Below are 15,584 nucleotides of genomic sequence, written 5' to 3' on the forward strand. Positions count from 1 at the left end.
GAACTTATTTGTATCTGTAAATGTATATAGTTATCACATAAAAGACCCTTCACCTATGTCTATTTTAATAGCAAAGTGAGTTGTGCCACCACCTCCAGTCTCAGAAATGTAAGTGCATGAAAGTAAATAAAACAAGTTTTGGAAACTTGTTTGATTGACAGACTAGAACTTATAAAGAAACTGATACCTTTGAGGAGCCTGCTAACAGCAATTAATTCATGACACAAGATGTTCAAAAGCAGGCTAAAATAAACTGTCTCTTACTGCACTGGTGTTGCCTCATGGTGTTGTTTCAGAACATGTGGGATGTTAAGAGTTTGGATAGCAATATCATGGTGCTGAAGGAAAGCCTGGATGGACCCTTTTGCTGTTGTCTGGTGTCTTTATTACTTCAGTCAATCATCATGCTTTCTTTTTAACAAACAACTTCTTTAAAATGTATCTTGGTTTGATTTCTGTTTTAGTACTAAAGGGGAACAGTATAATTTACCAGCGAGGGACTGGATATAAGAGTGGCGTTTGTTACCCTGTGTTCACACTGCTTTAAGATAATGATAATTAATAGCTTAAAGCTGCTAAATAAAACGTCAAAGGTTTTTTTGGTTCTTTGCTATTTGGGGATCTGCTAAGTCTTCCTGATGAAAGAATGGCTTTCAATTTCAGGGGAGAAAAAACCCACTATATTCTAACTATCAATTGACCTATATATTGTTTCCCTTTAACTGATCACATCTTTCTCTCTGGGTCGTGCTGGTTCTCTTTCATTTTTAGATTGAAATAAATACTTCTATTTTAAAGTTACTAGTGTTGATTTCCTTGCTGCATTGTACATGAGGAAATGTGCACTGAATTAAGTTGTTAACATTTTAGAAGGTACAAACTAATACTGTAAGCATTGTTTTCATGTCAATTTTTAAATTGCGTACTGAGTACTAATTATAACTTGCATGTTCAAGTGTGTGTCTTACCCCTTTTTACACATAAACCCCTCCCTTGGCTTACCTTCTATATGGCTGCCTACCAACACGGTCACTGAATTTCAAGCTAGTGGAGGTTCCACTCTTCTGAACCTTGATTTCTTTGGGCCCGTGGATGACAGTAGCTCTAGCAGCACCACCACAATCCCAGGTCAGCAGAGTGTTAAAACCACAAATGTAATGTTACAACAACTTACTAAAAGCATGAGCACATCACTTGACTTTCCTATAAACAAGGAGAAATTTTACGTTGCGTTTCTCTAAAATGTCTTTCTACTGCGTTTTTCCTTTAATCTGTGTTCTGTTTTCTGATGTTTTGTATCGAGTTTGAAGTATTTAAAAGGTACTGTCAGCTCTGTATTTGTCACATGCTGAAGGAATGAATGGCTCTTATGCTCTTGCAAATAAGATGTTAAAACACTTGTTTCAAATGAGAAATTTTGATAGTTAACTTTTCTAAGCACTTAAAAATGGAAAAATGCTGTAGATGTGACGATTCCCAAAAAATTAGGCTTGTTCTCTCTTCTGAATGAGTCTCCCAATTACGGGATTATGATGTTATTTGGAAGTTATGTGTGAATATGAAGTTATGGGGCCTAACATATCACAACCCCACTGGTGTTTGCTACTACCAGGAGGTTGTAAATTTTTTCTGTGTGTAAACTACTAATATTAATGATAAAGTGAAAAAAGTGTTTTAACAACATTCATAATAGAAAACAAGGATAGTTGCATGTTCGTGGGACATCAGAAGCTCATGAATGTTAATTATAAAACCAAAGCACTTTATCTGCAACTTAATCCCTTAAAAGGAGACAAAACCACCACTCTCTCCATTGAATAATACGTGAAAGTAATTGAATTCATTTATCGCATGGTTTTGACATGCTCTGAGTATTTTGCACGAGCTTGTGAAAACCTACACTTGGAATAAATTTCTGCAGGAATTTAAGGAACATTTTGGGGATTTATCCCAATGCATAGGTTAAGTAGATAAGGCAAATACTCTTTCAATACAATGCCTGAAGCTGTGATAATCACTTTCTTCATGGGAAGAGTTTTTTTTCTTTTAGTGATTTTAATTTAAAAAAAAAATCAATTTTTAAGAGGTTTGCAGTTTTCCCACATTTCAAATAAGTGCTTATAATTATTATTGTATTTAAAAAAAAAACAACTGCTTTTTTAGTTTTGAAATCTAATCATTGAAGGCAATTTTATGGCATTGCATTCCAAATGTCTTTTTATTTCACCCTTGAGAAATGTCATTGAGATGAAAGATGGCAGGTTTGTTGTGGAAGTGATAGGTAGCAAATTCAAGATGCTTGAGCCTTACAGATACTTTTGTAAGTGTGTGCAAGTCTATCGACATAAAAGTTATCAGTACCCAGTACATGTACTGCTCGTGCAGTTGGGTACGCTCTTCTGTCCTGATGGTGCGCACACATGATGTGATTACTGGAGGGATTCTCTGTTAGCCTTTTATTGCCTTTTTTTTTTTGTTCTTGTTGTTGTTTCATCAAGTTACAGGTATTATCACCTTCCCCGGTATGCCCTATAGTGCCTTTTTGTTTTGTTTTGGCTTTTCTTTCCTCCTGACTTGTTTCTGGGAAAGTCATTGTTTCTCGGCTTGCAGCTCGTGTGTTTGTGTGTGTGTTTAGGAGCTTTGTGTGGGGTTTGGTTGGCTAACTTTCCTTCAATATCTCATTAAGGTTTTGCAGTGCTTTCCTTAAATATTCTCTAATTATTTGAATAAAATGGAGAATATGCAACTCTTAAAAATAACTAAAATATTGAAAGACAAATTGTTAGATCTTTTGGCTTAAAGAAGAAACTTTTATAGAATAGAAATTTGTTCTTTCTCTGAAGACCTTAGTTTTACTTACTATAGATCTATGCTGTACATTCTTCTCAGTCTGATGTCATCAGTAGCCAAAATCACTTTTTATTAAAATTTGCGTTCTATGTCATGAACAGGGAGTTACTAATTTCTAGTATGTTCCCACAGATTTAGTGTATTGTTTTATTTTTCATGTTGCTAGCTTAACATAAATGTAGCCGAGTAAGAGGTGCCTAAAGAACAGTAAATTGAGCAGTGACATTGCACTACAATGAAAATGAATTCAGGACCGTAAATGTGAATATCTAAATGATGTAACTTATAAGGTTGCATTTAACACTTGTTGCAGAGTTGCATGTCAAAGGACTCCTTGTTTCAATTAGTTTTCCAATTTGTACCTTAATGGGATTTCGCAGGCTTCTGCAAGTCAAAGTGTATTTCTTCAAGTCTTCCTCTCCCTGTTTGAAAGTGGATATTTTATGGAATAGCTGGGCTTTTTTCCTATTTCCAAGTTCTGTAAACATCTGACAATACTTAAAGTCTTGGTATACTGGTCTCAGGACAGTACATATTTTGATGTTTTGCATGAAACTGGATGAAATTAACTTTGAAAATCCAGACTTTAAAAATGTAGGTTGAAAGGAGAACTGATTAATTTCTAATCAACTCATTAAATGGAGCAAATCTTACCACCCCCCAGCTCCTGCAGCTTAACCAGATGATTTTCTTAATTTTACTTTTTGGTCGGCTTAGTTTCCTAATGATGAAAGAGTACATAACTTGTGCACAAATGACAAATGGTCAGGACGCTGCCTGGGGACAGTTCAGGCAAAGCAGGCGTGATTTTTAAACTCATCTGTTTGCACACGTAGTACTGCAATTACTGGGTGGAAGAGGCAGGACAATAGGCACAGGCATTTTTCTTATTTAGTAATATTTTGGTATTTCAGGAGTACTTCTAAAAGTGTCTTGGTCCAGGCAAGTAAACTGGGTAAAATCATCAGCACATCAGTTTATAAATGCTGTTTTTATATTAGGTAGCTACATGGGACCACCATGTCCAAGTATTTACAGCGTTTGTTCTGCAGCAGTATGAAATGCTTCTGTGTTGTCCAAACCAGCTGGCACTAGTGATATACTTGTTTACAATGCAGGTGTCCATAAAACACGATGCTTCTGTACAAAAATTCTATGCTGCTTTTGAAAAATATTTATAATTGTGGATGGCGCATATGCACAGTTCATTTAAACCCATGAAGCATAAAATAGCCAAAACTGTTAACTAGAGGAATATCACCAAATGCTTCTGAGCAACAAAATGTGTTGTAACAGTCTTTCCTCTTGATTTATTTTGATAATTCTAATTCCTAGAGACTTTTTAAAAGAAAACATACTTAATATCTGGAAATTCTAGAGCTACTTCCTACTGAGATGTGATGCTTGCTATTAAACAGGTAGAATTTCACCCATAAATATGTGGGGGTTTGGATGCAGGTTTCTATTGTTTGCATTGTTTTCAGAATGACCTCTGCTGATAAAATTTGAAATCCATTTGCAATGTATATGATGTCAAAATTTAGCATCTGACTTAAAATATCTGGAACTAGGAAATCAAGGTTGAAACATCCAGATATTTGATGCTTTATAAATACTTGAAAGGTGAAAAGGGAGCATAGACTAAAAGTTTTGGTAGCATTGTACATATTAGTATGTAAGGTTTTTTTAATGCCATCCCACTTGTATGTATGATAAAAGCTGCTTTTCCTCACTTAAAAAATTTTTAACACAACCTCTTGTGAAAAGCAAGATGCTTTTCACAATGCACTAATGCATGCCAGTGTTGTGTGTAATCTCTTGTTAAAGAGTTGGTCCCTGTTAACTTGCAGCATTCTTTTAATACAAACAGTTGAGTTGAAGTAATTGAAACAATCCATTTTAATACAGCTGACATTTTTACAGGTGTTTCACTCTAAAAGGTAAATAAAATTTGTTTTGTTTACTCTTAGACTGAGACCTTGTATGCCAGACTTGATCCAATGTGTGTGTGTTTTGTAGTACAACTATAAAAGCTACTGAAAAAGGGTGGGGAGAGAGGACAGTGTTTCAGAAACGCAGACATGTTCTGTCATGTTCTGTTCATGTATCTTGAAATTATAAATGATTCAGATGTTTACAGAAAACAGTCTCTAGCAAGTTGGTCTGTGGCTAATTATGGCTATACTTGCCTCCAACCATCACTGATTATCATTTTATACTATAAGGTGTGGATCCTGAGTTGTATGAATTGACAACCTCAAAACTGGAAACTTCCAATGCAAGCAACAGAGTGACTGATGCATTTGCAAGACTCATGTCCACAGTGGAGAAGGCAAGCACGTCCACAAGGTAAATAATCTTTGTTGCACTTTTTTTCTTCATTTTCTAAGGGTGGCACAAAATGTGAGGAGTGAATGTGTGTGCTATTTTAGGTCAGAAGTTCTTGAATTATCAAAAGGCTTAAATTTAATAATTAAATTTTGAATATGAAATTCATAGTACTGTAGTTCATATTTCAAACTATCATAGAACTTTAGAATAAGATGGGAAACAGGTCATGAGCTGAAAAAAAGATCACCAGGACATAAGTTGAAAAGCTAGAGCCAAAGACTGAACTGGAGGAAGTGACTTTCTGAAGAACAGAGCTGATTCCTAAGAATGGAAGGGTAAACTGAACCATGCAGTTTGGTGACCTAGGACTTTGACAGAAGACTCTCCTCAGTCCTCTGTGTAATTTATAGATACAGAATGTTCCCAAGTAAAATGATAAAAATGACTAACAACTATGACAATATTTGTCCCTTCCCATATATTTCTAGCACCTGCCAAAACTTCTGTGACCAAACAGCAGATTCATTTTGGTGTTGGAAGTTAAGGAACAAGCATGTAGTTGGTTTAGGATGTCCTTTCTGCTTCATGGATCTCATGTGAAGTTCTGTACTTTTTTATAGGTAGAGTCTATATAAAGGCTTTAGGTGTCAAATGTCTTCCTTGAAGTCTGGCCTGTTGAATGGGTACAGAATAGTCTCTCCATTTATAAGCTTGTATTCTTTGAGTTTATTTTTTGAATGTGTATCTTAGCAGTAGGATCCTGGACTGTCTTAACATGTAATTAATGTCTGTGCCCATTAAAAGAATCATTGTGTGATTCTCACCAAGTAAATAGTTTCTGTTGTTTAGGAAGTGCATGCCTCAACATGCAACATGTATTTAGTTGCTTTGCAACTAATAGATAGTAACATATCTTCACTCGTAAGTGAGCTTTAGGGTTTATTCAGCAGTCTAAAACTAGATGCGTTTCCATGCAGCATAGCACTTAGAGAGGAGGCACAGTTGAAGAGTTGTGGCAAATGTAGTGATTTGTAATGGTGGGAGATAGCTGGCTTTCTTAAAATGACTAAAACTATAATTTTCAAGAGCTCTTTTAAAACATGTTCTTTCATTGAGAAAACTATCTTGCTAGTTTTCATGCAGTGAAAATGTTCAAAGTGAACACTGAATAAAAAATCAACAAGGCATGAAATTTCAAGGGAGAACCAGTAGAGGGAACTCCACACTTCAGTGCTGATTTTTGTGTCTCAGCTTTTGGATTGCCTATTTTTCTATCCGTGGAGTGCATATACTCTTTCTGAAGATACACTAGTGAGAAAGTTTGACTTTCACTAATTAGAAAACATAGTTACAGTTGAAATATTTTTGTAATATATTCTAAGTCTAATTTAAAAGTAACCACAAATTCACAACAGGACATACAAACTCCAAGTGTATCTTTATTAATTATTTTATCTCCACTCCTAGATTTGTACCTGCTTGCTTGCTTTAAGATGTCTTAGCTTACTTTTTCTTTACAAAGGAACAGGGAAGTCTGCTTTGCTTAAATGAATGTTGACCTTCATTTTTCTGTATTGTTTTTTGATATGAGGGGTTTGGGTTTTTTCCAGTGCTTCCACAGTGCACTTGAAAGCTCTTACTTGCACTGTTAAAGGTCTTTATCCAGAATGTCAAAGTTCTTCCCCTGTTGTGGAGAGCATTGCTTACTGATAAGGAAGAGGTTCTAGATCTGTGCTGTAGCAATATATCGGGCTGTAGGAAGAGGCTGGGGACCTCAGACTTGGCGGTTAAGTTCAGACACACACAAGGATTAGCTGTTTTAAAGCAGCTGTTTTCACTGTTCAATACATTTTGTATGTTTTTGTCAACTCTGAATTTTAAAAATTTCAAGTGTGTTTTTTCTTATTTCATGCTCTCCAAAAGAAAAGCAGTCTGTTTTTCTGTTTTTCAAGCGAGAAACCTTCAGAGATACAAGAAGGTCTTATCTCAGCAGTATGCCAAATATGTTGCAGTATGTTAGCTTTTTCTAATAAAATTTATTTTCTTTGGAAATTTTTTTTATTTTTTCTTAATGAACTGGAGACTTTAAAATAGGAATGGCTGGGTACAGCCAGCTCAACAAGGATGACATTCATGCACCAACCTGGAAATGTGAACTATTTGCCATTCATGATAACTGATGAGGGAAGATGTGGCCAGTGTCAACTTCAGTTGTGCTAAGGCTATCCCATGTCTGTCTAACTTGTCTGAACTCGGGATCTTTGAGGATAAAGTTTAGAGTGAAAATACCATTGTTCAGCTGTAGGAAGCTATGCAAAGAGTTGTCTTTGCCTGAAATAGTTTGCAAGCAAAAGATGGGGCTGTCTCTTGAAGCTGCAGTCAGTTTCTCAGAAGGAAAGTGTTGGGAGAGGAGGGGAACTTCCCCCTCAGCTTGAGCCTGAAACCTTGACAGCAGCAGTAAGTGTTGAAGGTCAAGGATCCAGTATGGCACTCCACAGAGACTCTGCAGCCTTGCCTCGTACCACAGAATTGGTAGAGATCAAAAGTTTATCTGCTGTCTTTTTGAAGGAAAGCAGAGCACTGATACCTTTCCAAGAAATGGCCGAAACCCTCATTTAAACTGGAAATACTCCTTGTAGGTGGTGTTGGATGGAGCAGGCTAAGACTTAGAGTGATTTTTTTTTTTTTAAGTGCATTTCTCTAATCAACTCGTTGCTATTAGAGCCTGGCCTTGCTGGTGCTATCCACAAAATGCTTTGCAAACATGAGAGATGGCTGAAGTCCTGAAAGACTTGAAAGCTGCAGGAAGGGGTTGGAATGCAAAACAGAACAGTGAGGTGTCAGTGATGCATCAACAAAGCATTCCCTATTTCTTGCTACATTTTCTTCCAGCAACTTTCCTGCCTGTCAGTCTGGCTAATTTCTTGCAGCTTAGTGTTAACATGCCTTTGAAAAGGAAACTTCATGCCAACAGGTAGAGGGACTTGCAATTATTTGCTTGGGGAAGGGCATCCCCTCTGTCTTGGGAGGAACTGTAACCTAGTGCAAGAGAAGAGATGGATGGGGGCAAAGTGTTCTGTAAAAGGTAGTTTTAATACCTGAATAGGCAGTGACCCTGTTTTGAGCCAGGGCTTGGGTCCTTTAGTGGTTTAGGAATCAAAAGTTCTGGTTCCAAAGCAGACAGAGGTAGTACAGCTGCCACCGACAATCCACTTGGGTGTCTGTTCTGTAAGCCACGGTAGCTAGAAATGAAGGGTGCACCCATAGAAGCTCTGCAACGGTCCCCACCAACCAAGGTTTAGCAAAAGATTCTCTTGACAGTGGGAACATCTTCAGCAAAAGTGGTGACTGAAATTAATGGACCTGACATGGTTCTTTTTCTTGCCTCTATCAAAAGGCATCACAGTTATTAGGCAATTTGGTAAGTTTTAGGGTAAAAACAGTCTGCAGTGATGATACTACTTTGTCTTTTAAGTTTAGAGAGTTAGTAAGTAATTCTTTACGATTTGCTCTGGTGATATTTGCTACCGAAGGCGCTGACTGTTACCCAGAAAGGGTACTTATAGTGTCCAGTTTTATTGTCTTCCGGAGGAACCTGCCCCTCTCCCTTGAGGAATGGAGACTTCAAGCTCTCATCCCTCTCTGCACTGAGATGATTTTAAAAAAGGTTTTGAGCCTCATTGTCAAGTGATTGTATCTATATCTGTAACTTGGTCATAGTTAAATAACATTTGCCGTGTGTGTTAGCTTGTCCTTCTTTATAGATACTTTTTACAGAGCGTGTTAAGTAGAAAAATTATTGCAAAGAGCCTCCAGCTGGGAGGGGAGCATTCAGTAATCCGGTGAGATTCACATCTGACTCTGCTCACTGGTGTGCGTGTTCTGTGGTGATGTTGCAGAGCCCAGCTAGTACAGCAGGAGCAATAGCATTATCCTGTGATAAAGGTCTTCTGTATGATTACCAAATAAAATGCAGCACTGCCTCTGGGACCCAGCAGTGCCATTTCTTAGCATGCCACAGTTGAGCAGAGGAGGAAGAGGCATATAAATAGCAAGGAGTGTGTGAGCTCCATCTCGGTGCCTGGTTAACAATTACAGGAACTCCTTTTAATGCAGATCTCTGAGTCAGCCCTCTTCCTTTGGCTTCCTCTGTCAAACACTCCTTTGTTAGCTGTAAGTCCTTGATCACCAGGAGTTTGTACCTTTAAGAGGCTTGTGGTAAGTGATTACTAATAGTGGCACCAGATCCTGATAACACAGTGGTGGGTGACAACCACATTTCAACAGCTCAGAGATAGTCCTTCGAGTGCAAACAGAGCTGACTGTGAAGTTGTTAGAGAAGGAGGCACATATTGGCTCTCTGCTTCTTCCTTCAATAAATCCAGCACACAGCTTTGTTTATCCTCCAGAATTTGGTAATCTGCCTAGTCAGTGGCTCATGAAATTCCACTGCAGCAGAGAAAAGAAAATATTACTATTCTAGTGAAGGAAAGTCAGATTTAGTATCTAGGCTGCCTCATCTAGAGATCTTTCATCAAGTGGAGATTTCAAGTAGCAAACAAAAGTGATAGTTCAGTGTCAACACAATGATCAGTGATGTCAAGGATGAGTTTGACTCCAGTTTTTTTTTTTCTTCTCCTTCATGCTAAGAAATTCTGAGACTGCTGCTGAAGCAAACACATAGCCCCTTGCTTTCCCCTGATCTCTGATCAGTTCAGGAAACAATCCTGATGGGTGCTGACAAAAGAAAATATAAGTACATGCTGCTTCGTGATCAGAGTGGTGATTGCCCTCTCATGGGCTCGGTTTAAAGTTTATAGCTAAGATGAGATATAGAAAGGAAATTTCTGAAGTGTTCTAGGGAAAGGCAGTTTATTTGGTTCAAGCCTTTTGACTCAGCTTTTTGCCCCAAAGATGGGGGAGCTTATTTAGCTAGAATTTCTAATGTTGTTGCAGGGTGCAGCAGGTGCCTTTTTAGAACTGGAATAACATTTGATGGAATATTCAGTTTTTCTAGTAATAGGCAGCGTTCTTCAAGATAAGCCAGACGTCTGTAAAGTATGTGTGTTTGAGCAGGGGAGGGGGGTCTTCTGTAGCAGCCTGAGCCAGTCTTCATTTTACTTAGGAAATGTGAGTTTCTTGCATGATAGTGGGAATCAAGCAACATGGGATTCAGACCTCTTTATTCATTTGCGCTCAGTAATTATTGTGAATAATGCAAAAGGCAAAGTAAACACCAGTGATTCCCAAACTGCTGCATGTATCATTATGCCTACGCATACTACTGCATTTCAAAGCAAGTAGCTACAAGTTGTGAGCCACCTTTTGCTGCTGATGAGCCCTAGGGGGAAAAAAGGGTTTGTGGATCACGATATAGAGCGGTATGATGTATAATCTGAGTATGGTCATGTCATAAACACAGCATAAGTACCTTCTTCTTACTTTAAAAGTATTAAGAAGTAAGTTAGGAACTTCTTAATATCCTTTCAAGATTTTTTCATTTTATTTTGAAAGATTATACCACATTTAAGTAGTCTAGAACTAATGCTCCTATTGTCTTATCCCTAGAATATGGGCATGGTTGTTTCTTCAAGTGAGTAGTCCCAGAATGGCATGCTGGAACCTGCCAAAAAAATTATATATATAAAAATTAGCATCTGAATAGAAAATCTTTTTTTTCCTTATTGCAACAATATTCAGGAACATTTTGCTGACTTTCTATGTTAAAATTTTGTTGGTAGGCAGGTAGGTATTACAACGTTAGGCTACCTTCAAGTAGCTTACAGAAGTGGTTCTTTCACAAAGTAGCTTCAGTCAGTGGTTCTTTCAGTGATCCAAGGGATATCAGGTACTGGATTAATGCACTTCGTTCTTTTCTTCTCAACAGGAAGCCTAAAAAGGAAGAACATCTTAGTGAAGAGGCTGCCAAGGTGATTTCTAGCCTTCCTGACTTAACTTTCATGCATGCCAAGGTGTTGATGTTCCCAGCCACATTAACACCTTCAACCAGCTGCCAAGAAAAGGTAGACTAAAGTGATGTGAATTGGACGTTTTCTATTGATTTTTTTTTTTTTCCTTCCCTCTGTGGGTCGTAAAAAGCAATCTTGCTTTAATTAAAAAAAAAAAAAAAATCAAGTTCAGATGATTTGTTGGTAAGCAGCACTAGAAAGGTATACATAGTAATGTATATTTATTTACATACTGGAGTCCTAAATTTATATGAGAGAAAAATGTAAATAATTGGGGGTAAATCTTTTTGAAGATCTATTCTTTTTGTTGTGCTGGGGTATATACATTTATGTCTTTGTGAAATACACTGGTGGTGTCCTTCTTACAAAACTTTAAAAAGTTTAAAAAAAAAAATTTAAAAAATCCTAGAAACACATAATGAAAACTTTAGTCTTCACAATCTGTGAAGTCCCCCTTAAAGGCTTTCAGATTTCATTGAGCATCTTTTTCTTTCCTGCATATATTAAAATATGTGTTGCTGGGAAAAAAACCAAAAGGTTAAATTGTCCCTTTGCAGGTTTTCAGTTATTGTTGTTTCTTTAAAACCCAATAATTTCTTTTCTGTTTTAACAAGCTTAAGATGTGTTTTTCCTTTTCTTCTCCCCCCTCCCCCTGGTTGATTGGTTGGCTGATCAATTTTTATGTTCTTAAACTTCAATAGTATGGCTCTGTCACTATATAGCCTTTTGAAAGGTATGCTGTCAGTAACTTCTTGTTCCAGTTATGGATCACTGTCTAAACACTTGATTTTTTTTTATTTTTTTTTTGTCATTAGAAGGTTGTCTGCTTTTAATCAGTTTGATTTGGAAAAGAAGGACCAAAACTATATGAATGTCTTACAATGAAATTTACCTGTTAAAAATTTTTATGTTCTGTTGTACCACTATTCCTGTTTGATTTTGCACAGTGTAAAATTACATAATCATAGATTGCTATGGTTTTAGGCTGTATATACAGTAAAAACTATGGGTTGTAAATGTCTGGGGAAATTCCTATGGAAAAAAAGAGAGCTATGTAGAAGAACCTCTAAAAAGGTCAATGTGCATGCCCAAGGTCTTTTGAGATTTAAGTGTGTAAATTTCCTTTTAGCTTACACAAAATAAAATAATTTAAAAGATATATATGTATATAGTCTGCTATCATTTTATATAGAATGTATACATTATTCACATTTCTGTTGATGGTAAAATCGATGCACTGCATTAACAGTAGAACCTTCTAATTTGTGTTGCGCAGTCCCACAAAACACACCTGTCAGGGTCCTGCAAAAGGAGAAGCAGATTTTTCTTTAATTGTCCTGTCTCTTTGAATGTGTTGTAGTCTTTTATTTCTGTCTCCAACTTGCCTTCTGGCTTGTAGGGCAGTGTGGCTCAAAACATGTCGGTATTTTGGGTTAGAGACTTATTCAAAGTAATTGGCAATACTCGGCTGTAAGAAACACAAATTATGGTGAGGTGAGAAAGGATGACTGGTTTTGCCTATTTCTTAGCTAGAAATAAAAATGTAAATGTGGCATTCACTTGTTTCCTAACGTGTTAGCTTGCACTTGTAGCTCTTTCAGCAACCCCTCTCGGGAGGATATCAGTGGACTGTCTGAAGGTAAGGCATGCTCTGGGTGCTGATATTTCTTGAGTGCTTTGCATGGGCATAGACTCCCACATCTAATCTTTACTGTGTGCACAGCTCTTTAAGTGCTCAGTAGTCACCACCAGTTCATCATTTAACATCTAGTTCTGAGATCTCCAATGCATTTTCTTACCTCTTTGAATTCTCTGTTGTCTGACAGCACTTGGGTCAGAAAAGTTAAAGTTGGAGTGTGATGTCATTAGCTGGTAAGCTGAAATGTTGTCCTTGTGAAAGGAAGCTTTTTACTTCTTGAAATGTCCTCAAGAGATGAGCGCTGGAGTTCCACCTTTGTGAACACAGGAGTTTCAGTGAGCGGTGGCTACTCAGAATTGAGAGAGCAGCTCCTACGGTTGTGATAAAGTTAGTTTGTAAAGGCTAAATTGGCTCCTTTGCCCTCTAATTAGTACTGCAGCGTACAATGCTGTGGTATCAAACTGCACCCTGTTGTAGCTGAAAAGGTTTATGCAAAAGCCATCTGCTTGACCATGTAGCCCCAAAAACATTTCTATTTGCTTCTGCTGCAGACTTTCATTACAGTACTGACTTCATGCCTGTTACATGTCAAAATTAGCTTTGCTAATCTCTCAGGTTTAGCACAGTATTCTTTAGTGCATGCTTATTATATCATTCAGTTCTGGTGTTGGGCTGCTGTAGGTTAAAATCAGTCCTTTTGTTTTCATAACTGTGGCGTGTCCCTTGGAGCCAGAGTAGTGGTATAGCTGCAGCAGAGAGCTATAGCTATTGTTTCAAGGAGAATATGTTTAGGAGCTGACTCATGATCCTTGTCTAGCAGCAAGTGGACTGAAGTATTAAGGAGAGGTGGGGGTGGAAGTGCCAGCTGCAAGTTGATCTTTAGTCTCCTCACAATTGCCTCTAGAGGCAGCTGCCCATTTGTCTTCCAGTCTCCAAGTGCAATACTGGTGGCCTGCTGTAGATGGGGGAGGGGGAAGAAATGGCAGGGGGGAAAGGAGATTTCTATTGTGACTGATGTACCAATCTGAAACTTTGTGAAACCTGGTACTACCTAGAGTGTGTTTATGGGGTTTTTATGTTCTTTCTGCCCCCCCCTCTGCCCCCCCCCCCCCCCCCCCAAAAAAAAAATGCATCCCACAGACCTTCACGCTGCTGAAAGACATAAATCTTCCATCTAAATTCAGCCTTTTGAGGTTGATGCTGCTTGCCTTAAAACGTAGCATTGCTTTTTCTCTCCTAGCTTAAGCCTCCTTCTTTCTTGTCAATTGTGGGATGGACAGACAGGCTTCTCTAGCTCTCTCCTCCTGTCTTGTACAGGCAGCTTTGTTCTTGTGCAGAAAGTTTTGTCTAGCTGATCTGGCTGCATCAGGCTTGTCCTTCTATGCTGTTCCTGTGGACACGGTATGCCTTATCTGGTTTAATCTTGCCAGTAGGTTTATGGGCAGGATGGTAATTGATACTTTTGCACATACATGTTGCTGTGCATTGTCATCAAACATGTCAATGTGTATCACATTCACTCAAGAACTAGTGTCATTTAATAGTGAGCCGCTTATGTGCCCATCCAACAGAAGCAGCAGAGGACACTTGGTTCAGATGCAATTGCCTGAGTTGGAACACGGCCGTGAAGCAAAGTCCAAAACTCCCACTGTGAAGCGAGCTGCAGGCCCCTGAATGACTGCTAAGGAGAGCTGGACTCTGCTTGTATTATCCAAAAGACTGCACTCTGACGCTCAGTGGTTCAATGCTGACTTAGCGGGAGTGTTACCACCTGCTGCAGGTGTTAGCAGTGCTGTACTTCCCACAGCACTTAATGTTAAGACCTTCTCAGAATATCATTAGCTTGACAGATTCATTTTGAGATGCCAAAAATAAAGCTTACAAATAATGTACATAGATGCCCTCAAATGCAATTAGTATGTACTGAAGTTAACCCTTCATCACATTGGATTATTGTACACAATTTTACCTGGTAATGAAATCGGCATGTGGAAAGTTTTGTTGTTGGACTGCAGGACCGCTGCACTTGGGCTCAATATCTAGTAGTCCTTATAGGATGCGAGGGACGCTTAGCTCAGTGCATGTAAGATGGATTGATCAGCCTTGGCCCAATTGCTTACATCTAGGTGCAACTCTTTTGTGCCAGTTCTGTACCTCTGTATAATTATCTTTGACATTTCAGAGCAGCCTGAAAATACAGGATAGTTGCAAAATACACTATACAATTTATAAAAGCATATGGCATCTAATAATTGCATAGCACCTGCTAGGAGTGTCTGCTACAAAAGCAGAGAAGTTTTTCATCATCTGGCCTCTGTGCTGAAGACCCCAGCCACCAAAGGCAGCAAGCAGCCTGGTCTGCTCTCTTAGGTGAACCTCGCGCATGAAAGGAGATGGGGAGAAACAACACATTCAAATTCAGATGGCTAAAAACAGGGTGAGGAGGAGCTGCAAGAAAATATAAAGCAAGAGCTCAGGAGAAGCTCTGAGTAGAGGAAATAAGAAGGTGAAGCAGGACTTGGACTGCAGGCAGCTGGGATAGCTATAGGAAGAGCAGGTGGTGGAGAAAGTGGGATACAAGCATGAGGAGCAGGGGCATTTGGAGAGGAGAGAAGCCTGGGATGGATTAGAGGCGCACACACTGTGCCCACTGGCTGTGTTTCTCCAAAATCTGGAACTGAGCCTCGGAGACCCAAGTCTCTGTGTTACTATACTGCAGAGAAAATGTGTCAAACCCATTGGGTGAGTGTAAGTTGCATGTGTCGCAACAGCCTGCTATTGCTATAAATTATTTT

General features: G+C 38.4%; 1 protein-coding gene across 4 annotated transcripts in view; it reads left to right on the forward strand.

The window, feature by feature from the left end:
- AFTPH (aftiphilin) overlaps positions 1-12,285 on the forward strand; it is a 47,949-nt gene extending 35,664 nt beyond the window's left edge. Inside the window, exons 8-10 of one of the 4 annotated variants that reach the window (XM_072857348.1) lie at positions 1,045-1,128; positions 5,076-5,199; positions 11,069-12,285. In XM_072857348.1, coding sequence (XP_072713449.1) covers positions 1,045-1,128; positions 5,076-5,199; positions 11,069-11,213 — 353 coding nt within the window. In that variant the 3' untranslated portion in view covers positions 11,214-12,285. Of the gene's footprint in view, positions 1-956; positions 1,129-5,075; positions 5,200-11,068 lie in introns of those variants that run through there. The other 3 variants (XR_012041727.1, XM_072857349.1, XM_072857350.1) reach the window with 3 other exon arrangements.
- Positions 12,286-15,584: the final 3,299 nt, after the last annotated feature.

This window comes from Ciconia boyciana, chromosome 3 (assembly GCF_034638445.1).
Source record: "Ciconia boyciana chromosome 3, ASM3463844v1, whole genome shotgun sequence".
NCBI lineage: Eukaryota > Metazoa > Chordata > Aves > Ciconiiformes > Ciconiidae > Ciconia > Ciconia boyciana.